We start from the raw sequence: 21,088 nt of genomic DNA, 5'->3' as shown, positions 1-21,088 counted from the left end.
GGAGGATGGAGAGGAGGAAGGAGTTGAGGAGGGAGAGTTGGGAGGGGTGGAGGCAAGGAGATGGGGGCTAAAGGGGTGTGGCGGAGAGAATAGAGGGGTGGGAAAAGATGGCCAGGAGCTAGAAGAAGGCAGAAGTGGCAGGGTGGAGCTGAAGGAGCAGCAGGCCAGGGCCTTTCTGGGCTAGTTCTGCAGCTGTGGCCCAGAGGCTAGCACTGCGCTGGAAAGGCCATTGGAGGTGCTAGAACACAAAGGGGTTGCAGTGGGGACAGACCTGCTCCCCTTCTTCTTTGTCCCTGCAGCCGGTTTCAGAAGACATGTAGCCCCATTTGAGGCACGAGGCCAGGGAGATCCCACTTGCAGCCTCCCCAGGTGTCTGCCCCGCGTTTCCCGTTGGGCTCATGGCCTGCGGACCAGATGAATGTAGCAGATCCCAGGCCTCTGGCCTCCTGCTCGCCTCCTCTACAATTTGCCATTGTTTCTCCTGGGTTAGGCCCCAGCTTCATTGGTTGAGTGTTGCTCTCTATTTTCCAGAGCCTTAATCACACCATTCTCCCCGCCGTTTCCTTTTTCCTTCAAGCCCTAGCCCTTCTCTCATTCTTTCTCTCTGACCCTCTCCCCACTGCTCATCTGGATCCCAGGGGAGTGTCCAGGGCCAGCCCTGGCTGGCATGGAGGGTGAGGCTGGGTGTCTGGAAGCACGGAGCATGGGACTGTTCTTTTACAAGACAGGACCCTGGGACCAAGAGGGCAGGAACTTGCACAAAATCACACAGCCAAGCCAGTCAAGGATGGATGCAGATCCAGAGGTTTCTGGCAGCCAGTATCTCCTGCCCCATGCTGCCCGCTTCTCACCCTATGTGGGTGGGGCCACAGACTCACATCCTGACCTTGCACAAACAGCCCCTCTGGACACAGCCCCATGTACACGGCCACAAGGGGTGTTTCACATCCTCTGTCTATTTGAGACTTACAAAAATCCTACAAGGCTGGCAGTGACAGAACTAAGATGATCATCTCCAGTTTACAGACCAGAACCAGAGCTCAGAGAGGCTAGATGATTGATTACCAAAGGTCATACAGCTAGCAAGTGCTGGAGTCGGGACTAACCCAGGTCCCTTGTCCCAAGTTCCACTGCTGCCTCTTGAATGCAGGGACAAATACCACACGGCTCTCACCAGTGGCTAGTGGTGGGTACTCAGTGTGTACTTTTGGGTTCACAGGAGCACAGCACCCATGGGAAGGGCCCATCTCAGAGAATTTATGAGCAGGCATGAAGGCCTCCCTGTCTAAAATCCCTCCTCCATCCCCCGCTGGTGGCAGAATCTGTTACCAGAGGACAAAGCTTTTGGCTTTTCTAACCAGAGTGCAGGCTGGGAGCACAGGCACTGTAGGAGAGAACGCCCAGTGACCAGCCACTGACCCTGTGCAGAACCTCCTGGAAGCGAGCTTTGCTGGGAGAGGGGGTAGCTAGCCTGAGAGGGAACCCTCTAAGGGACCTCAAAGGTGATTGTGCCAGGCTCTGCGCCTGCCCCACACCCTCCCTTACCCTCCTCCAGACCTTTCAGGACACAGGGAAATCAGGGTTACAAATCGTCTTCTTGATCCACTTCTCTCAGGATCCCCTCTCTTCCTACCCTTCCTCACCACTTCCCTCAGTCCCAACTCCTTTTCCCTATTTCCTTCTCCTCCTGTCTTTAAAGGCTGCCTCTTCCAGGAAGACCACCCTATTGCTGCTGGGGCTCCCCATTTGCTTACTTTGCATTTGTGCCCACTCTCCACCCCTGCTCCCCTGAGCTGAAAGAAAAATACAATAAACTTACTATGAAGAAGATGCTCTGTGTGTGTGTGTGTGTGTGTGTGAGAGAGAGAGAGAGAGAGAGACCCCTTCTCTGGGGACCAGGAATCTTCTGGTCTTTGGGGTCGGACCCAGAGGAGAGGTTGCTGGGCATGCCCCAGGAAGGAGATGAAGTTTCCCTGGAGAGGGAAAAATTCTGTGGAGGCTGGCTATCCACCTCCACAACCCACAGGGCTCTGTGTGGGCCTGTGTGTGTGTGAGGCTGAGACTCTGTAATTACACGTGTGTGATATATCGTGGGGGAGAGACTCAGGGTTGTGTGAGCTCTCCTGGTGTATGTGTGTGGCAGAGAAAAAGGACTATGAGAAACTGTAACATGTGTGTGCAAATTGTATCCCCAACATGTGTGTTTGTGTTCCAGGAGGAGGAAGCAGAGTGTGTGTGTCTGTGTGCATGCATGCGCCCACATCCTTTTAGCTTGTGCACACCCACCCCCAACTCCACAAGCAGCCCCAGTTTGCACCACAAGCCCCCTCACTCCCAAACCCAAGGCCCAGCCCTCACACAGATACACACAGTGACACACGCTTCCTCCTCCCCGAACAGCTAGCTCTTCAGTCCCCAACAACACCAGCTGCCTCTTGGAGCTTGTGTTCGTGTTGAAAAACGGGAAGGGGTGGGGGTAGGACATGAACCATTTCACCAATGAAGCTGGTTCCCAGCCATCCTCCTCACCGCCCTCCCTCTCAGCGCCTTCCTTGCCCCTCCTCCCCGAGTCACCACCGTCCAGTTCCCCACCCTACACTCGTTTCCTGCCCCCCCCACCCCCCACAAAGCTGTCCTGCAGTCCCTCTAGCCTGGGCTCACTGGCAGGATGACCCAGGGAGAGAGGGTCCTGGAGAGTGACAGGGGCAGAGACCGAGTGAGCCTCTGGCTGAGCCTGGGAGGCCGGGACTGAGGGGGAGGAGGGAGGCCCGGGGGAAGGGAGGGAGGGAGAGAGGAAAGGAGGGAGGAGGGCGGGCGAGCTGGAGCCGGCAGGCAGTGGGAGCCCGAGAGAGCCGCGTCGGGAGTGCGGTCTCCATGGCAGTGCTGGGCGCAGTCAGAGGTAAGACGACCCCTGCCCTGTCCCCCCGTGTTGCCTCCCTTTTCCCCCCAAGCTGCCTCCTCTCCCCTAGGCCGGCCCCTCCTCCCCAGCCACCTGCTGTTTCTGCCCTGGAGAACCTGGAGGGGGACAGGAGGGAGGAGCCGCCTGACCTTACCCCTTCACCCCAAAGGGCGAGGGACCCCGTTGGCCAGGGAACCTCCGAGATCCCTCTTCCCACCTTCCTCTGATCTCTCCCTGTCCTTCACCTCCCTCTCTCTGTCCTTCACATCTTTCCTGCCTCCTTCCCTCTCTGATTCCCTATCTCTTTCGTCCTGAGCCCACCAGCTGGGCCTGGGTGGAGGTGGGTGGGAAGGGGTCCAGGGCTGTAGGAGAGGACACTGGGGGCTGCTCTTGGCCAAGTCCTTCCACCTCCCTCTGGCTGGCCATTGCCATGGCAACTAGGGTGTACTGGGCTCCGGAGGGAAGCCAAGGGTGGGGGTGGACCAAGACCTCTTGGGGAAAGCAAGGGTCTGAGCTGCTTCCATGGGAAACAGACCCTTTCACTGCTGTGCCCCATTTTTACCCCACTTACCCTAAAGCCATCATGTGCTGCCTTACAGCCCCACTCTGTTCAGGGTTTCATCCGATTCCCTTACCCCCCTTCCCAGGGCTCACTGAAGCTCAGCATCACGCACTAAAACTGGGACCATCCTTCCTCCCATGAGAGGGAAACTGAGGCTCTGGGCCAGGGAGGAAGAGTCAAGGTCTCCCGAGGGGAGTCAGCACCTTATTGAACATTTGGCTTTTCTTCTCAGCCTCCTATTCCCTGCTCGCTCCCTCCCTCCCTCCTCCAGTCCCTCCTCCCACCAAAGCCTCCTCTCCAGGGGGTTTGAGCTTTTCCTGCTATTTTCAGATACTACCACTTTGCCCCCTCTTTCTCTTCTGCTCAAACTCTCCTCCTTCTCCCTAGTTCCCCCTCTTTCCATTTCTGGATGCTTCTGATGTCAGCGGTTTCCCCGCCTTCAGGTTCCCTAGCACCCTCTTCGGTCCCAGACTCCTTTCTCCCATTTTCCCAGATCTGGGTAGCTGGAGGGTGATCACCCAGGTTTGGGGAAGTAGGGGCTAAGCACCAAGACCCCCACATCCAGGAGACCGGCAGGTAGGGGAGGAAGGCTGTAATGCTGTATCCCAGTTCACTGTGAACGCTCAAGAGGAAACCAGTCATGTGTCTCCCATCAGTAGTTCTGAAGAGACATTTAGGGCCTTGAAAATAGGGGTGGATTAGTGCTGAGCAGGGGATGTTCTAAGAAGGAACCTGGGGGTTCCAGCGGGACGAGAAAGGGCTAAAGGAGACAGGGAGGTGGGAATGAATACTTTCTTCCCTAGAGGTCTGGAAGAGTGCGGCTCTCATCTGTGTGGGGTGTTTAGCTGTCAGATTTAAGGCAAAGGAATGTTCTGAATGACCCTCAGGGCCCTAGTCATCAGTCATGCCTATAGTTTCAAGAAAGGGGGCACAGGAGCCTGGTTGGAGACCAGCCCAGGCCCTACCTTTGCCCTCTCCCTCCCACATCTCATCTTTCCCTTGCAGCCTGTCCAGGGGGCTGAGCCCCACCCCCAAATCCCTGGGACATCCAGAAGATTCCTGACTGGTCAAGAACCAGAGAAAAAAGAGACCTGGAAGTCCCAGCATGGGGACCAGAACCCCCTAGCCAGCCTCATAGTTGGGAAAGTAGCCAGCTTGCCTGCCCCGTCAATTGCAGGGATGCTTAAGGAAGGCCCCGCCCAGTATGAAAGCTGAGGATTGCCTCTGCTGACCCCCAGTCTCCTCCCCTGCCCTCTACATCTGCCCTCAGCTGGGTCGATCATGCAATGCTGAGCACTGGGGTGAGCCTGGGGGCGGCCTGCCTGCCGACAGGGCAAGGACTGTGGGGATCATGGGCGTATTTGTGAGTGGGGCTCCTGGGTGAGACCTAGCCCCCACCCCCACGGAGCTCAAGGGGGTGGGGGGCTGAGGATAGGATGGCTCGGGGTGGGGCGGGGGCAGAGGAGGCCTCCCTGCGCTCCAATGCATTGTCCTGGCTGGCCTGCGGGCTCCTGGCGCTGCTGGCCAATGCCTGGATCATCCTCAGCATCTCGGCCAAGCAGCAGAAGCACAAGCCACTGGAGCTGCTGCTCTGCTTCCTAGCGGGCACACACATACTCATGGCAGCTGTGCCCCTCACCACCTTTGCTGTGGTGCAGCTGCGGCGTCAGGCTTCCTCCGACTATGACTGGAACGAGAGTATCTGCAAGGTCTTCGTGTCCACCTACTACACCCTGGCCCTGGCCACCTGCTTCACGGTCGCCTCACTCTCCTACCATCGCATGTGGATGGTGCGCTGGCCCGTCAACTACCGCCTCAGCAACGCCAAGAAGCAGGCACTGCATGCCGTCATGGGCATCTGGATGGTCAGCTTCATCCTCTCCACACTGCCCTCCATTGGCTGGCACAACAATGGCGAGCGCTACTATGCCCGCGGCTGCCAGTTCATTGTCTCCAAGATCGGCCTCGGCTTTGGCGTTTGCTTCAGCCTCTTGCTACTTGGGGGAATTGTCATGGGGCTGGTCTGTGTGGCCATCACCTTCTACCAGACACTGTGGGCCCGGCCCAGGAGGGCTCGGCAGGCCCGGAGAGTGGGGGGTGGTGGGGGGACCAAAGTGGGTGGGCCAGGGGGCTTGGGTACCCGGCCAGCTTTTGAGGTGCCAGCCATTGTGGTGGAGGATGCCCGAGGGAAGCGGCGGTCCTCGCTGGATGGCTCGGAGTCTGCCAAGACATCCCTGCAGGTCACCAACTTGGTCAGCGCCATCGTCTTTCTCTATGACTCACTCACAGGGGTGCCCATCTTGGTGAGATCGGGGTCCTCCCCACCTGTTCTCCCCAATATCCAGGCCCCAGCATCATCACCTGACCTCCAACTTCATCAGCCATACAGCAGCTCCGTCATCTCTCCTCCAGTTCCATCATCCATCTCCCTCTCCTCTGTCCATCCCCCACTCCATTTGTGGCCCCCATCTTGATCATCTGTCTTTTAGTTCCCACCACCCTGTCTACCCCAGCTCCAGCATCTGCTTCAGTTCCCACTCCTCAGCTCCATCACCGTCCTTCAGTTCCACTACCCGTCCTCCAGCTCCGTCATCCATCCTGCAGCTCCACGGTTCCGCCGCAGACCTCTCATCCAGCCGCTGGGCTCCACTCTCCATTCCCTCCTTCCCTCTGGATGCCACATGGTCTCTGAGCACTCTTGGGTGGAAACTCCACAGGGCTCACCCCACCACCCCATCTAGTCACTGTTCCTGGGTTCCCCTCTGTCTCTACGCTTCCTGGTCCACCTCTGTTCCTCTCCCTCCTGACCGCAGGTCTTTGTCTCCAGCACTCTCCCTGACCTTCCTCTGAGTCAATCCCTTCCCTCTGTTCACTCCATCTCCACCACCGGCTTCACCTCTGTTGGAGCACAGGGATCAGGCATTACTTTCTGAGGTCTTGCCCACCAGCTGCACTAGGATATGGGGTTCAGGTGGGCTCCTCAGCTCTGGCCCTGACCCAGCCCGCTCCCGCCCTTCCCCAGGTGGTGAGCTTCTTCTCCCTCAAGTCGGACTCGGCGCCCCCCTGGATGGTGCTGGCTGTGCTGTGGTGCTCCATGGCACAGACGCTGCTGCTGCCCTCCTTCATCTGGTCCTGCGAGCGCTACCGCGCCGACGTGCGCACAGTGTGGGAGCAATGCGTGGCCATCATGTCTGAGGAGGATGGAGATGACGGTCAGAGGAGGGGCTGGGCTTTGGCTTTCCTGGACATCTATCTATTCCCTTGTCTGCCGCGCCTTCTCAGCCAGAGGATGGGCTGCCCTGGAGTGCCCCCTACTGGACAGAACCTGCACCACCCTGGGCTCCCCTTTCCCTAAGCAGGCACCCTGCTGTCCACTCACTGCTTCCTGCAGCACTCAGGGCTCCCTTCACTGGGCCTAGGCTCCCCTCCAGAAGCCCACACTGCCCAGCTCTGGCACTATGGGCAACCTGAGCTTCCCGAGAGAGGCCCCCCAGCTATAGGGACGGCTCTTGGGGGAGTGCAGGTAATTGTTTCAATAACTTCATCTATATGTATGAAGCACTCCACTCAGGATTTAGCACTGAACGCAGCAAATGCTAGCCACTCTCACTGTCCTCTTGGAACATACGCGCTAATGGGAACTAAAGGGGTCTCTGGGAGCTTATAAAGGCAGTGGCGGGAGGCCGGGGTAGGCATTCCCTACCTGTAACCACTCTGCCCATTTTCTCTCCTAGATGGGGGCTGTGACGACTATGCAGAGGGCCGAGTTTGCAAAGTTCGCTTTGATGCTAATGGAGCCACAGGACCAGGGAGCCGGGACCCTGCCCAGGTGAAGCTGCTGCCTGGAAGGCACATGCTCTTCCCTCCTCTTGAGAGAGTCCACTACTTACAGGTATGGAACTGGGGGATACACCTCCTACCCTTGGTGCCCCTAATCACTTTTCTCCAGTGTCTGTTATGCACCCCAATCCCCGCTTCCCTAGCCCTGGCTTTCAGGGCACCATAGAGCTGGGTGAAAGAAAGCTATAGCAAGAGAGGCATCCCTTCAGACCTCGTGGGGCCAGGTTTGCCCACCGGAGCAAACGTTTTGAAGAAGGTTAAGAAGGTGGCACCATCTTCCGGAGTCCCCACTTGGTTCCTGCATCTGCCTCTGTCCCTGCAGCACCTTCAGGTCTCACCCGCTCCTCTTCCCAGGTCCCCCTATCCCGGCGTCTGTCCCATGATGAGACAAACATCTTCTCTACCCCTCGGGAACCAGGCTCCTTCCTGCACAAGTGGTCATCCTCTGATGACATCCGGGTCCTCCCAGCCCAGAGCCGGGCCCTCGGGGGTCCTCCTGAGTACCTGGGACAAAGACACAGGTTGGAGGATGAGGAGGACGAGGAGGAGGCTGAAGGTGGGGGGCTGACCAGCCTTCGCCAATTCTTGGAGAGTGGGGTTCTGGGGTCAGGTGGGGGACCCCCACGGGGTCCTGGCTTCTTCCGGGAGGAGATCACCACCTTCATCGATGAGACACCTCTGCCTTCTCCGACTGCCTCACCGGGGCACTCTCCTCGTCGGCCCCGGACACTGGGCCTCTCACCCCGCCGACTCTCCCTTGGGTCCCCAGAGAGCAGAGCCGTTGGACTTCCTTTGGGACTAAGTGCAGGGAGACGCTGCTCCCTGACGGGGGGTGAAGAAAGTGCAAGGGCTTGGGGAGGATCCTGGGGCCCAGGCAACCCCATCTTTCCCCAGCTGACCCTGTGAGGCCAAGCAGGCCTGCTGAACTCAGAAGAGGAAGCCTGAGTGAGTAACACCTCATTCTGGCCGAGAGTAGGGCAGCTGCCTCCAGACTCTGGGGAGACGGGCGCTAGATTTGGGGCTCAGAAGGCCCTGCTCTCTCCCATCCAAGTGACCAGATGCCCTACTCACCTTCCATCACCCCTAGCAATATGTATTAAAGTCTGAAGTGTTGCCATGGGAACCTCAGTGTCCAATGTACTGCGGTGGAAAGGGGCTTGGAGGGTGGAATGGCTCACAGAGGACACGACAGAGCAGGGGCAGCAGACAGAGGCACAGAAGGACACATGGAGAAATGATCACATGCTCCACCAGGCAGCCTCGCACAGGGAAGGCTGGGGGGACATATCCTGCTGGGGGCGAGGCTTGAGGATACACATGTCTTTGCTGGTTTGGGGTGTGAAGGATCTCTGTTCAGATTTGTTGAGGTGGTTTTAGAGCGTGGCTCCAGCCCCAGTGTCCAACTCTCCTTCTAACCCCAAATCCATCCAGGGGCTCACTTTATGGGCAGGAAAGGGTTTGGGGCTGACATAGTGTCCCGGGCCTGGACACCTCCTCCTTGCTGCATTTTAAAGCTCTTTCTTCAAAGCAGCGCAGGGGTGGATGAGTGTGTGTGGTGGGGAGTGGGGGGGTCGGCGTCCACACTCCTTTTTCTGGACCCAGAAGCGTCTGTGGAGGGAACACAGCCCCAGTAGTTACCTCCAGACCTCAGGGGCTGAAGTCACCCCTGCTCCTCCATGGATGCCCAGGCCTGCTCCAGTTCCCGCCTTTTGCCCTCCTCCTCCCAGTTTCTCCCTCTTATTCCACACTAGACCAGCTTTGTCCACTCAGCACTCTTCTGTCTCCATCTTTCACATGGGCCTCTCCCACCATCGGGTCTCACCCCATCTCTCTCTCTCTCTCTCTCTCTCTCTCTCTCTCTCGGCCTCCCTCATTATTTCTCCCTCTCCCTCCGCCTCTCCATCTCTCCTTCCTTCCCCTCCCTCCCGCTTCCCCCCTTTCCTCTCCCTCCCTCTCGGCTCCCGCATTTCCCCTCGGCGGCCGGCGGCTCCGACACCATGCTCCGGCTCCTCCGGCCGCTGCTGCTACTGCTGCTGCTGCCTCCCCCGGGGTCCCCTGAGCCCCCCGGCCTGACCCAGCTGTCCCCGGGGGCGCCCCCGCAGGCTCCCGACTTGCTCTACGCTGACGGGCTGCGCGCCTACGCGGCCGGGGCTTGGGCGCCGGCCGTGGCGCTGCTGCGGGAGGCGCTGCGGAGCCAGGCGGCGCTGGGCCGGGTGCGGCTGGATTGCGGGGCGAGCTGCGCGGCCGATCCGGGCGCCGCGCTGCCCGCCGTGCTTCTCGGGGCCCCGGAGCCCGACTCCGGGCCGGGACCCACGCAGGGGTCCTGGGAGCGACAGCTGCTCCGTGCTGTGCTCCGCCGCGCAGACTGCCTGACCCAGTGCGCAGCACGGAGGCTGGGCCCCGGGGGCGCGGCACGGCTTCGCGTGGGGAGCGCGCTCCGGGATGCCTTCCGCCGTCGGGAGCCCTACAACTACCTGCAGAGGGCCTATTACCAGGTGGGGAGCGGGCCGGGCAGCTCCGAGGGTCCTAGCCCTCACCACGACGCTGTCCTACTTTGCGTTGCCCAGGAGTAGGCGGAATGCTGTTGCCCGGGGCTGGGGAGCGTCCGCGGGCCTCTGCGTAGGAGCTGGCTAAGCGACCGCGAGGACCTGTTGAGATCGCAGAGGAGCAGCCGAGGGGGAGTGCGAGCAGAGTGGGAATGGGGCGGGGAGGTGGTGAGGCGGGACGGGAGCAGATCGAAGATGGAGGGACAGGGCCGCCTCTTCCTAGGAATGAAGCGGAGGCGGTGGGGGCGAAACCGGCTCTCGTACTGGAAGTGTGCGTGGGTGTGTGTGTGTCGGGGGTGGTGGTGAGTGTGAACCTTCGCTTGGGGCAGGAGGTAGCTTCGGAAAGGAAGGAGCAGACGGAGGCAAGGTTGGGGGCCTCCGAGGCCAGACCTCTGCGGGCGGGGAGGGGACAGCACGCGCCGCAGCCGCCGGTACCGCAGCAGTTGCCTACGTGGCTGGGGAAGCGGGGCGCCGGTTGTACTCACCTCAGCTCAGGGTCCTAGAGACCTGCGGGTTTTGCTGGTTGCTGAGGTCTCCCCCACTTCCCCACCTCACTTAAGCCATCACTTCCACCTGGTCTCCCAAATTGAGGTCCTGAAGTCCTGAGGCCCATGTCCCACCCAACTCCGACATCTTTAGACCCCCTTTCCTTTGGTGCCAGCCTTCTGAGAGTCCCAACGTTCTGGCCTCTAGGGGGTCTGCAGTTTGGGCGGTGGGCGGTTCTGATTGGCCAGTCTTCCATGAGGCTCTTGGGCACCCAGAGTGTGTGTCTGGGGTAGGGTGGGCAGGCTGGCCAGGGGTCAGAGGTCTGCCCCCCGTCCCAGGGCTCTGATGCCCTCCTCCCTCTGCCTCCTCAGTTGAAGAAGCTGGATCTGGCAGCTGCGGCAGCACACACCTTCTTTGTAGCAAACCCCATGCACCTGCAGATGCGGGAGGACATGGCTAAGTACAGACGAATGTCGGGAGTTCAGCCCCAGAGCTTCCGGGACCTGGAGACACCCCCACACTGGGTGAGACCCCCAGCACCACCCCTGTCTTGCCCCCAGCCTTTTCCTGGCTGGATGCACAGGCCTCACTAAACTGCGCGTTGTGCTGCTTGAGCATACAGAGATGGGGTAATGATCCTCAGCGACCCTGGCTGGGAGTCCCTCTCTAGGACTTCATTTCCTTCCTGGATGATCACTGAAATCTGATGTTCCAACATTATGACTCTGAGGCCCACCCTTATTCTTCTCCACGGTGAAGAGGGACATGGAGTCCTTGCCCCAAATGAGACCAACACCCCTCTCCTCCCTACCTCCCAGTTTGGCAACCCCTGGATCTCAGGTGACTGACTGCTGCCTTCCCCAACAGGCAGCCTATGACACTGGCCTGGAGCTACTGGGGCGCCAGGAGGCAGGACTGGCACTGCCCAGGCTAGAGGAGGCTCTGCAGGGGAGCCTGGCCCAGACGGAGAGCTGCCGTGCTGACTGCGAGGGGCCTGAGGAGCAGCAGTGGGCTGAAGAGGAGGAGGGTGGGGCTGGGAGCCAGGGGGGCCTCTATGAGGCCATTGCAGGTAAGGGTCCCGTGTCGGTGGGGGGTCGGTGCCCAGGGAGGGGCATGAACAAGCTGAATGGCTTATGGGTTTCCTCTGCAGGACACTGGATTCAGGTCCTGCAATGCCGGCAACGCTGTGTGGGGGAAACAGCCACACGCCCTGGTCGCAGCTTCCCTGTCCCAGACTTCCTTCCCAACCAGCTGAGGCGGCTACATGAGGCCCATGCTCAGGGTCAGTTGGGGAAGGGTGGAAACGGGGAGTGAAGATTTGCCTCTGCTGCTATCCTGAGCTCCATCTCTCTATCCCTCCCATCTGTCTCTGGATTTGTAGTTTCACTGTCAGGGCTGCATGGGAACCATCACTTCACAAGGACTCTAATTTGCCCTCCTTTGGCGCCTGTGACAAGCTCAGGAGATGGGCTTCCTTCTGCCTTGCTGCTTCTCACCTTCTTTTATTTTCCCCCCTCTTGCTCTTCTTTGAACTCTCCAGCTAAGGTATGTTTGCACCAGTGTTTGAAAGAACCGGCAGCTGAACTTGTCTGCCAGTGGGAGGGGACTCTTGGAGTTGGCTGGCTGGCCTCTGGAGACCACCTTCTCCAGCACTGCCTCTGCCCCAAGGATCAATGTGCTCTAAGTCTTCATCCCCCGACCCCTGACCTTGTCGCTCCCTCTCCAGTGGGCAATCTGTCCCAGGCTATAGAAAATGTCCTGAGCGTCCTGCTCTTCTACCCAGAGGATGAGGCTGCCAAGAGAGCTCTGAACCAGTACCAGGCCCAGCTGGGAGAGCCAAGACCTGGCCTCGGACCCAGAGAGGTAACCCCCCTCCACACTTACCTGGGAGGTAGCCCCAAATCAAACGAATAGACCTGAGAAGTAACCTGGACCCCCACCCCCCGCTGGCCTCTTACCCAAGCACTCTAGCACCCAAAGGACTCCAAGTCCAGCATCCGACTTCCGTCTCCACTCTCTGCTCCCCACGGCAGCCTGGAGTTCTGATTCCAGCCCTCAGCCCCAGCTCTCTTGCCTTTACTTCACTCCTGCCTGCCACCAGCCCCTGAACTCATGCACACACACATCCACACACTCACACACACTCCCACCCCTTACACCCTTTCCAGTTTAAGTCCAGATGCTCTGAAGCTGCTGAGGGGGAACGTTGAACAGAGGAACCAGGGGGCATGGTGCCAGGTTCAAGGAGCATGGAGCACCCAGGCAGTGCCCTAGAGCGCGGGCTTCCCTGCCCTCCTCCAACCCCTCTTCACTGCTCATCATCTCACCCTCAGGACATCCAGCGCTTCATCCTCCGATCCCTGGGGGAGAAGAGGCAGCTCTACTATGCCATGGAGCACCTGGGGACCAGCTTCAAGGATCCTGTGAGTCACTCCACTTCTATCCCATCTCACCCCTCCGCACTCCCAGGAGGGATGGCACTTTGGTTTGCAACAGTTTTCCATTTTTCCACCATGAGGCTTGGAGAAGAGTCTGCCATCCCAGTTTTACAGGGACGGAGACAGTGTGCCTGTAGTTAGCGTGGCTTTGGGGTCACGCAGGCCTAAGTGTCAATCCTCCTCTGCCCCAAACATCTCTGAACTTCAACTTGCCTCTGCCTCAATTTCCTTACCTGTAAGTTGGAATAATCACATCTATTTCACAGGGCTGTTGAAACCACATCATTTGATAACAAAATACAGAAAGCTCTGTTACTGCTGCTTTTATTTCTCTTCTTGTAGTTATGAGAGGAAACTGCGGGGCAGAGGTTATCTATGGCTAGGACTAGGGCATAAAGCAGGCATTCTCAGTCTTCCTGGCTCTACTCATATTTTGGATCTGACATTTTGGATAATTCTTTGTTGGGGCAGAGGGCAGGGCCTGTCCTATGCCTTGGAGAGTGTTCAGCAGCTTCCCTGGTCTCTACCCAGTAGAGATCAATAGCACATTGACAGCCCCTGAGTCATGGCAATCAATAATGTTTCCACACTTTGCCTAATGACCCCTGGGGGGGCAGAAGTGTCCTGCTTGAGAACCACTGGCTAAATGTGAGAACTCTGAAGCTAGTTTTTTTTATTTTTATTTTTAGAGACAGAGTCTCACTCTGTCACCCAGGCTGGAGGGCAATGGTGTGACCTTGGCTCACTGCAACCTCCACCTCCCAGGTTCAAGTGATTCTCCTGCCTCAGCCTCCTGAGTACCTGGGATTACAGGTGCCTGCCACCTTGCCTGACTAATTTTTGTATTTTTAGTAGAGATGGGGTTTCACCATGTTGGCCAGGCTGGTCTTGAACTCCTGACTTCAGGTGATCCACCTGCCTCGGCCCCCCAAAGTGCCGGGATTACAGGCGTGAGCCACCGCTCCTGGCCTGAAGCTGGTTTAAAACCTAACGCTGCTTTGGGAGGCTGAGGCAGGTGGATCACCAGATCAGGAGTTCAAGACCAGCCTGGCCAACATAGTGAAACCCTGTCTCTACTAAAAATACAAAAAATTAGCTGGGCATGGTGGCAGGCACCTATAATCCCAGCTACTTGGGAGGCTGAGGAGGAGAATCGCTTGAACCCGGGAGGCGGAGGTTGCAGTGAGCTGAGATCGCACCATTGCACTCACAGTGTGAGACTCCGTCTCAAAAAAACAACAACAACAAAAAACAAAAAACAACAACAACGACAACAAAAAACAACTATGTCACTTCTAGTTGTGTGATCTTGAGCATGTTACTTTACCTCTCTGTGTCTCAGGGCTCTCAATTACAAAATGAGCACTTTAATATTGTCTGTTTCATGAGACTGTTGTGAACTTTAAAGGATAAATTCCATTTCCATGAATAAAGCTCTTAGAATAGCCCCTAGCAGATAGTAAGTGCTATATGAGTTATAGTTGTACTTGTTGTTACAGTTTGGTCCACTGCCCAGGGCTCCTGACATTGAGTCCCGGGCTTTTCCTACCTCCGTCTTCCTCTCTGGAAACAGGGGGACCTTAATGAGATATTTCAGCTCTAATGTCAGGGATTCCAGGGGCTGACCTTCGTAGGTGATGATGCTTTTCTGGACTGTTGGCAGGACCCCTGGACCCCTGCAGCTCTCATCCCTGAGGCACTTAGAGAAAAGCTCAGGTAGGAGATGCCCTGTGGTGGGAGGGGCTTGGCCCGAGCTGGGAGGCTGGGTCTGGACTGTCCTGTGCACCCACTGAGCACATCTCTCACCCCTGAGAGAGGATCAAGAGAAGAGGCCTTGGGACCATGAGCCCTCGAAGCCAAACCCCTTGACCTACTGGAAGGGTGAGTTCCTGGGAGGGAGAAGGCAGGAGCCTGGAGGGTCTGGGGGCTGCCAGCTACTGCTCTGCCCGCCCTTAGGGGATGCTCAGCCACCTCTACTCTGTCTTTTCCCTGGCAGATGTCCTTCTCCTGGAGGGTGTGACCCTGACCCAGGATTCCAGGCAGCTGAATGGGTCAGAGCGGGCAGTGTTGGATGGGCTGCTCACCCCAGCCGAGTGTGGGGTGCTGCTGCAGCTGGCTAAGGTAGGAAGACCTGCAAGTTCATCAGCTCGTTGAAGACTCTTGGATACAATCGCCTGTTCCCTTGCTGTTGGCCTGCCCCCTTCATTCTGCCTGTCCTGATTATCCAACCGGGACTGTGCTTACCACTGCCTCTCAGCTGCAGATAAGTTCCGTCTCGTCTTAATTTAGCTGACATAGGTGGATGTTCTTTACAAATGAATTTTGCTAGAAATTGATAGGAAGAACAAAACAAAAACCATAAAGGCATAAAAATGGATGAGTGTGCAGGTAAGGATTGCATGGTTAGCCAAGAGTTTAGTTACTGGCTTGGCTGATGGCTCAGCAGACACGCAGACCTTTCTTTCCCTCCTTCTAGTTTGGGTTGAATGACTCATAGTCACCAGGTTGAGGCTACCATTTTATGAAGCTTCAACCCTTATCTTAGGTTAGTGCTCATTCAGTAACATACTCACTGAGCAGCTGCTATACACTAGAAACTGCTAGGTTCTAGGGAGAGGAAGATGATTATAGACTCTGCCCTTTGGGAGCTCAAGTGTAGAGGTGGAAACAGACAAGGAAATACATAATATAAGCAGGTGATAAGTTTGGTAAAAGAAGTATGTACTTGGGCCGGGTAAGGTGGCTCATGCCTGTAATCCCAGCAATTTGGGAGGCCGAGGCGGGTGGATCACCTGAGGCCGGGAGTTCGAGACCAGCCTGACCAACATGGAGAAACCCCGTCTCTACTAAAAATATAAAAAAATTAGCCAGGCGTGGTGGCACATGCCTGTAATCCCAGCTACTCGGGAGGCTGAGGCAGGAGAAGCGCCTGAACCCGGGAGGTGGAGGTTGTGGTGAGCTGATATCTTGCCATTGCACTCCAACCTGGGCAACAAGAGCGAAACTCCATCTAAAAAAAAAAAAAAAAAAAAAAAAAGTATGTCAAATAGAAGTGCTGAAATGCACAGTTATAGAAGGCTTGCTGGAGAGGTGGTGTTTGAGCTCAGTCTTTTTTTTTTTGAGACGGAGTCTCGCACTGTGACCCAGGCTAGAGTGCAGTGGTGCAATCTCGGCTCACTGCAAGCTCCACCTCCCGGGTTCACGCCATTCTCCTGCCTCAGCCTCTCCGAGTAGCTAGGACTGCAGGCGCCTGCCACCACGCCCGGCTAATTTTTTGTATTTTTAGTAGAGACGGGGTTTCACCATGGTCTCGATCTCCTGACCTCGTGATCTGCCCGCCTCGGCCTCCCAAAGTGCTGGGATTACAAGCCTGAGCCACCGCGCCCGGCCTGAGCTCAGTCTTAAGGATGAGTTAGCCAGGTGATTGGGGGTGGAATCAGTCTAAGAGGGAGAAGAGCAAGGTGCATTCTGGGAACTGCAGTCAAGCACAGGGGTGAGAGCAGGGCAAGCTCCAATAGCCATTACCTGTGTGATCTTGGGCAATTTATTTTAACATCTCTGAGCCTAGTTTGCTCATCTATAAAATGGGGATAATAATAGTGTTTTTGTCATAGTGTCATTGTGAGGATTAAATGAGTTAGCACATGGTAAAGCTCTTAGAACGCAGAATCATCACTGGCTGGGTGTGGTGGCTCATGCCTGTAATCCCAGCACTTTGGAAAGTCAAGGCAGGTGGATCACTTGAGATCAGGAGTTCAAGACCAGCCTGGCCAACATGGTGAAACCCGGTCTCTACTAAAAATACAAAAAAAATAGTGGGCATGGTGGCAGGCGCCAGTAATCCCAACTACTGGGGAGGCTGAGGCAGGAGAATCGCTTGAACCCAGGAGGCGGAGGTTGCAGTGAGCCGAGATCGCACCATTGCACTCCAGCCTGGGCAACAAGATCAAAACTCCATCTCGAAAAATAAATTTTTTTAAAAAAATTGATTAATTAATTAATTAAAAAAGAACATAGAATCATCAGGGTGTATGTTACCAAGAGACAGTATAGGGGAAGAGGGAGACAGCCCAGACACGAAGGCCCAGGGACAGTGAGGGTCTTCTGTGGCCTCCCAAGGAGTTTGGACTTTATCTGTGTATGCTAGACAGCTATTGAAGGATTTTAGGAGGGGTTGACTTTTGCCTTCCTGTAGAACCTCCAAGTGCAGGGTCTGGGGTCACCTGTAGAAGTGGTAGAGCCCTCTAGTGGCATTGTGTAGAATGCAGTGGGAGAAAAGACCGGAAAAGGGGAGTAATTGACGAGTGCCGCTGTTGGCTGGCGAGGTGGCTCACACCTGTGATCCCAGCACTTTGGGAGGCTGAGGCGGGCGGATGGCTTGAGCTCAGGAGTTCCACACCAGCCTGAGCAACGTGGTAAAACCCCATCTCTACAAAAATACAAAAAATTAGCTGGGCCTATGCGCCTATATGTTCCCACCTACTTGGGAGGCTGAGGTAGGAGGACTTCTGGAGCCTGGGAGGTGGAGCTTGCAGTGAGCTATGATCGCGCCACTGCACTCCAGCCTGGGCAACAGAGCAAGACCCCGTCTCGAAAACAAAAAACGAAAAACAAAAAAACCCCCAGGTTAGATGGCTTGGGTGACTAGGTGTCTCTCAGAAGTGAGATTTGTATGCAGGGGTAACTAGATAGTGGTGCTTAAATTCAAAAAGTAGACAAAAAATGGGTGTCAGAAAAGGGAAGGATTCCAGTGTAGACATCTAAATATTAGGAAACCCCCTGGTAGTGAGAGTGGTTGCGTAGGTGGCTGGGTAATTGTGACTCAGTATCAAGGAGTGGGGGAGCCACGGAGTCCACAGTTTCTCCGAGAGAATGTCAGGTGGGAAGAGGTCAGAGAGGGATAGCCCGCTGCTGCTGTCTCCCTACCGCCAGTCAGCTTCCTGCCAGGACCTGGCCTAACTATGGAACTTCCTGTTAGGGTCCCGTTTCCAGAGAGACTCCTCTATTCTTGGCTCATCAGGGATTAATGATCAAGCCCTTCCTGCCTAGTTCCCAGCTCTGCCCCACTTTCCCAGCTGTCCCTACCCTCTCAGAGGCCCCCTTACTGCTGTAGGAAGCTCTCCCGAGTTCTGTCCACAGTCCCCTTGGTAAGCGGGATTCCAGCCTGTACCAGAGAGGGGCAGTCGGACAGCCGTGGCGGTGGGCACTCTCCGGGAAAGAGCAGCAGCTCAGGAAGAGGGGCCACGACAGAACTGTGGGAGCGTCTAGCTTCTTCTGGAGGGAGAGCGGGAGGGCCGGAGGGAGGGTCTTGCAGCACTGCGGACAGTGAGGGGCTGGGGGAGTGACTCCACGGTAAACTCCTTCCTATTTAGGATGCAGCTGGGGCTGGAGCCAGGTCTGGCTATCGTGGTCGCCGCTCCCCTCACACCCCCCATGAACGCTTCGAGGGGCTGACAGTGCTTAAGGCTGCACAGGTGAGCACAGGAGGCACCCGGGCCTGTCTGATGCCCAGACCTGGAGGAGAGGCTGTGCAGGAAGCCGGGCCCCGGGGCCTGGGCTTTTGTGAAGGAGCTTTCTTGGGACTGAGACTACCTGATAGGACCCAGCGTGGAGAAAAGGGATGTTCTGAGAGCTGGGGCCGGGGTGGTTGTCCTGGGGAGATAGAAGGAGCAGTTTGGGCTGATGGGCAGAGCTGGATGCTGACAGACTCCAAACCCACGGGTGGAGAGCAGCAGAGTTGGGCAGGGGCTAGGGCCGAGACCACCCTCCCATTGCCTTCCTCCGTTTCTGCCCTGCCTTTCACTGCCTGCAGCTGGCCCGGGCTGGGACAGTGGGCAGTCAGGGTGCTAAGCTGCTTCTGGAGGTGAGTGAGCGGGTGCGGACCTTGACCCAGGCCTACTTCTCCCCGGAACGGCCCCTGCATCTGTCCTTCACCCACCTGGTGTGCCGCAGCGCCATAGAAGGTATGACAGGGACCCCCCACTGCTCTTCTCCAACCTCAAGCCCTGCCCCCAGGACACTGCCCCCAAGAGCCCCGGGGTGGATGTGCACGGCATGAGCCCACAGGGTGGCAGATGGGCACGGGCACAGAGGTACCCCCAGGCCCCTTTCTGTCCTAGGAGAGCAAGAGCAGCGCATGGACCTGAGTCACCCAGTGCATGCGGACAACTGCGTCCTGGACCCCGACACGGGAGAGTGCTGGCGGGAGCCCCCAGCCTACACCTATCGGGACTACAGGTGGGCAGCCCCTCTAGCGGTCAGGTAGGTGGGCAGCCCCTCTAGCGGTCAGGCAGGTGGGCAGCCCCTCTAGCGGTCAGGCAGGTGGGCAGACAAAGGTCATCCCACCGCCGGCCTGGGCCTGGGTTGGGGTCTCACTGCCTCTTGCCTTTTTCCCTCCCCAGCGGACTCCTCTACCTCAATGATGACTTCCAGGGTGGGGACCTGTTCTTCACGGAGCCCAACGCCCTCACTGTCACGGTGCGTGGAGTGGGGGGGTGTGACGGTATGACAGAGGGCCCAGCTGTGGGGTCAGGATTCAAAACAGAAGGCTCCAGAGGCAAATGCAGGGAAATGGCCAGGGCTTTTAACCCTTTCACTTCCCCGCCTCCCCAGCCCTCCCGCTGCTTCCTCCGTAGCAAGGTCTCTAAGTGGCCCCATCAACCCTACCGTCAGTATTTGTCTCACCTCCTAAAGAAGGGTGAATGAAGCACCGCTTGCAGGTGCCTCCAGGACTCCATGGCCCTATTCTAGGGATTTGGGGAACTTGAGGTAGTCCTTCCTCTTTGCAGCGAGATGAGCACAGTGGCTGGTGCTCAGATACCAGGGCCACCTCGACTGGGGCTCGGATTCTTAACTTTTCTGAGGTTTAGTTTCCTAGACTGGGGTGATAATAATAGTGCGTATTTTAAAGGGTCATGGTAGGAAGTAATTTAGGTAACGTACCTAAAAGAATGAGGCAGCGCCTGGTAATAATAAGCAATTAATAAATGTTAGGTGGGAAATTTCCAGACACCAGGGGCTAGGATTGGGTAGGAGGAGAGGGGCAGTGATTTTTCATCTGGGTGTGGGGTGTGAAAATGGCTCCAATATCTGTATCCCCTTCTATGTAGAGTCTGGTACTGCGTGCACAGCCCCAGATTGCTTCAAACCCTGGGTTCAAAGGGCTAAGTGGGAAAAATCAGGGTACCGGGGGTCAGGAACCAACAGGAGGCCTTCCGTGGAGACCCCTTTTTCCTTTGGTTCCCAACTCCTCTTGCATTTTTGCTCTGCAAGTTGAAGCTGATTTCTCATTTGCCCCAAGCTAGTCCCTGAATTAAGGAGTAGGAAGTGATAGCGAGAGAGCTGACCCTCTCTGTGCCCCTGTCCCCATCCTGCTCTAGGGAGTGAGGGCCAAGTTCTCTGAGAGAGCCAATCCCTGGAGCTGAACCTGCCCTCATCCCCCCAGGCTCGGGTGCGTCCTCGCTGTGGGCGCCTTGTGGCCTTCAGCTCCGGTGTCGAGAATCCCCATGGGGTGTGGGCTGTGACTCGGGGACGGCGATGTGCCCTGGCACTGTGGCACACGTGGGCACCTGAGCACAGGGAGCAGGTAAGTAGTGCGGTAGGAAGGGACGTGGTTCTCCTGTTGCGTGAAGGGTGGGCAAGCAGCCACTGAGAAGGCTCACAGTAGGTGAGGGTCAGGGGCTGAGCTGGCCCAGGGAAGGTGGGTGCAGGGAACTGGCCACACTCTCCTCCCCAACCCCAGGAGTGGATAGAAGCCAAAGAACTGCTGCAGGAGTCACAGGAGGAGGAGGAAGAGGAAGAGGAAGAAGAAGAAATGCCCAGCAAAGACCCTTCCCCAGAGCCCCCTAGCCACAGGCACCAGAGGGTCCAAGACAAGGCTGGAAAGGCACCTCGGGTTCGGGAGGAGCTGTGAGTGGCTGAGCCAGCTCCTTGAGGATGTGGCCACTTGACTTGTGGAAGGCCATCATGATGCCAGGACCCACAGGAAGCCCCTGTGTGACATCAGGAGCAGAACAGCAAGCTCTCTGTCCCTGCACCCCCACCATCTTGGGGACCTACAAGGGCCTGGACTCAGAGGACAATGCACAGGCTAGCCTGGAGCTCACCAGGCCTGGGGAGCCAGGACTGGGCCCAGCTGCCGGACCTGCAGCCCTGGACAGATGGGGAACACTGTGCCTCCCTGAACGGAAATGGCAGGGGAGGAGGCTGATGCTTTAAATGAAGAGGATGGTGGAGTTGGGGGGTATAACCCTGCTCCTCTCTCCCAGTCTGTGCAATAAAGGTCGTGAAGATCTCTCAGCCAGGGGCCAGTCGAGTG

General features: G+C 57.1%; 3 protein-coding genes across 8 annotated transcripts in view; all 3 read left to right on the top strand.

Moving 5' to 3' along the window:
* CD4 (CD4 molecule) overlaps window positions 1–1,827 on the top strand; it is a 33,890-nt gene extending 32,063 nt beyond the window's left edge. For 4 of the 6 annotated variants that reach the window (XM_003273751.3, XM_004092149.2, XM_003273750.3 and 1 more), the window contains exon 8: window positions 300–1,819. In XM_003273751.3, coding sequence (XP_003273799.1) covers window positions 300–330 — 31 coding nt within the window. In that variant the 3' untranslated portion in view covers window positions 331–1,819. Of the gene's footprint in view, window positions 1–299 lie in introns of all 6 variants that reach the window. The other 2 variants (XM_004092147.2, XM_003273752.3) reach the window with 2 other exon arrangements.
* Window positions 1,828–2,548: 721 nt separating this feature from the next.
* GPR162 (G protein-coupled receptor 162) lies at window positions 2,549–8,424 on the top strand. The gene is made up of 5 exons (XM_003273754.4): window positions 2,549–2,899; window positions 4,467–5,764; window positions 6,484–6,673; window positions 7,196–7,353; window positions 7,656–8,424. The coding sequence occupies exons 2-5, from the start codon at window positions 4,898–4,900 to the stop codon at window positions 8,205–8,207; spliced, it is 1,767 nt and encodes a 588-aa protein (XP_003273802.1). The 5' UTR covers window positions 2,549–2,899; window positions 4,467–4,897; the 3' UTR covers window positions 8,208–8,424.
* Window positions 8,425–9,236: 812 nt separating this feature from the next.
* Window positions 9,237–21,069, top strand: P3H3 (prolyl 3-hydroxylase 3). The gene is made up of 15 exons (XM_003273753.4): window positions 9,237–9,796; window positions 10,705–10,857; window positions 11,201–11,402; window positions 11,484–11,615; window positions 12,060–12,196; window positions 12,667–12,756; window positions 14,435–14,487; window positions 14,585–14,652; window positions 14,768–14,892; window positions 18,144–18,245; window positions 18,584–18,734; window positions 18,891–19,008; window positions 19,173–19,248; window positions 20,216–20,356; window positions 20,513–21,069. The coding sequence occupies exons 1-15, from the start codon at window positions 9,299–9,301 to the stop codon at window positions 20,681–20,683; spliced, it is 2,217 nt and encodes a 738-aa protein (XP_003273801.3). The 5' UTR covers window positions 9,237–9,298; the 3' UTR covers window positions 20,684–21,069.
* Window positions 21,070–21,088: the final 19 nt, after the last annotated feature.

Source organism: Nomascus leucogenys, chromosome 23 (assembly GCF_006542625.1).
Source record: "Nomascus leucogenys isolate Asia chromosome 23, Asia_NLE_v1, whole genome shotgun sequence".
Lineage (NCBI taxonomy): Eukaryota > Metazoa > Chordata > Mammalia > Primates > Hylobatidae > Nomascus > Nomascus leucogenys.
The sequence above is the reverse complement of the archived record's forward strand: the minus strand, read 5'-3'. Positions and strand labels throughout refer to the sequence as shown.

Bases quoted from the DNA above. Each gene is read 5' to 3' on its own strand.
- GPR162 (XM_003273754.4), top strand. From the start codon at position 4,898: ATGGCTCGGGGTGGGGCGGGGGCAGAGGAGGCCTCCCTGCGCTCCAAT. The intron at 5,765-6,483 runs GTGAGATCGGGG...GCCCTTCCCCAG, and splicing joins TCACAGGGGTGCCCATCTTG to GTGGTGAGCTTCTTCTCCCT. The intron at 7,354-7,655 runs GTATGGAACTGG...TCCTCTTCCCAG, and splicing joins AGAGAGTCCACTACTTACAG to GTCCCCCTATCCCGGCGTCT.
- P3H3 (XM_003273753.4), top strand. From the start codon at position 9,299: ATGCTCCGGCTCCTCCGGCCGCTGCTGCTACTGCTGCTGCTGCCTCCC. The intron at 11,616-12,059 runs GTCAGTTGGGGA...CTCCCTCTCCAG, and splicing joins ACATGAGGCCCATGCTCAGG to TGGGCAATCTGTCCCAGGCT. The intron at 14,893-18,143 runs GTAGGAAGACCT...CTTCCTATTTAG, and splicing joins TGCTGCTGCAGCTGGCTAAG to GATGCAGCTGGGGCTGGAGC.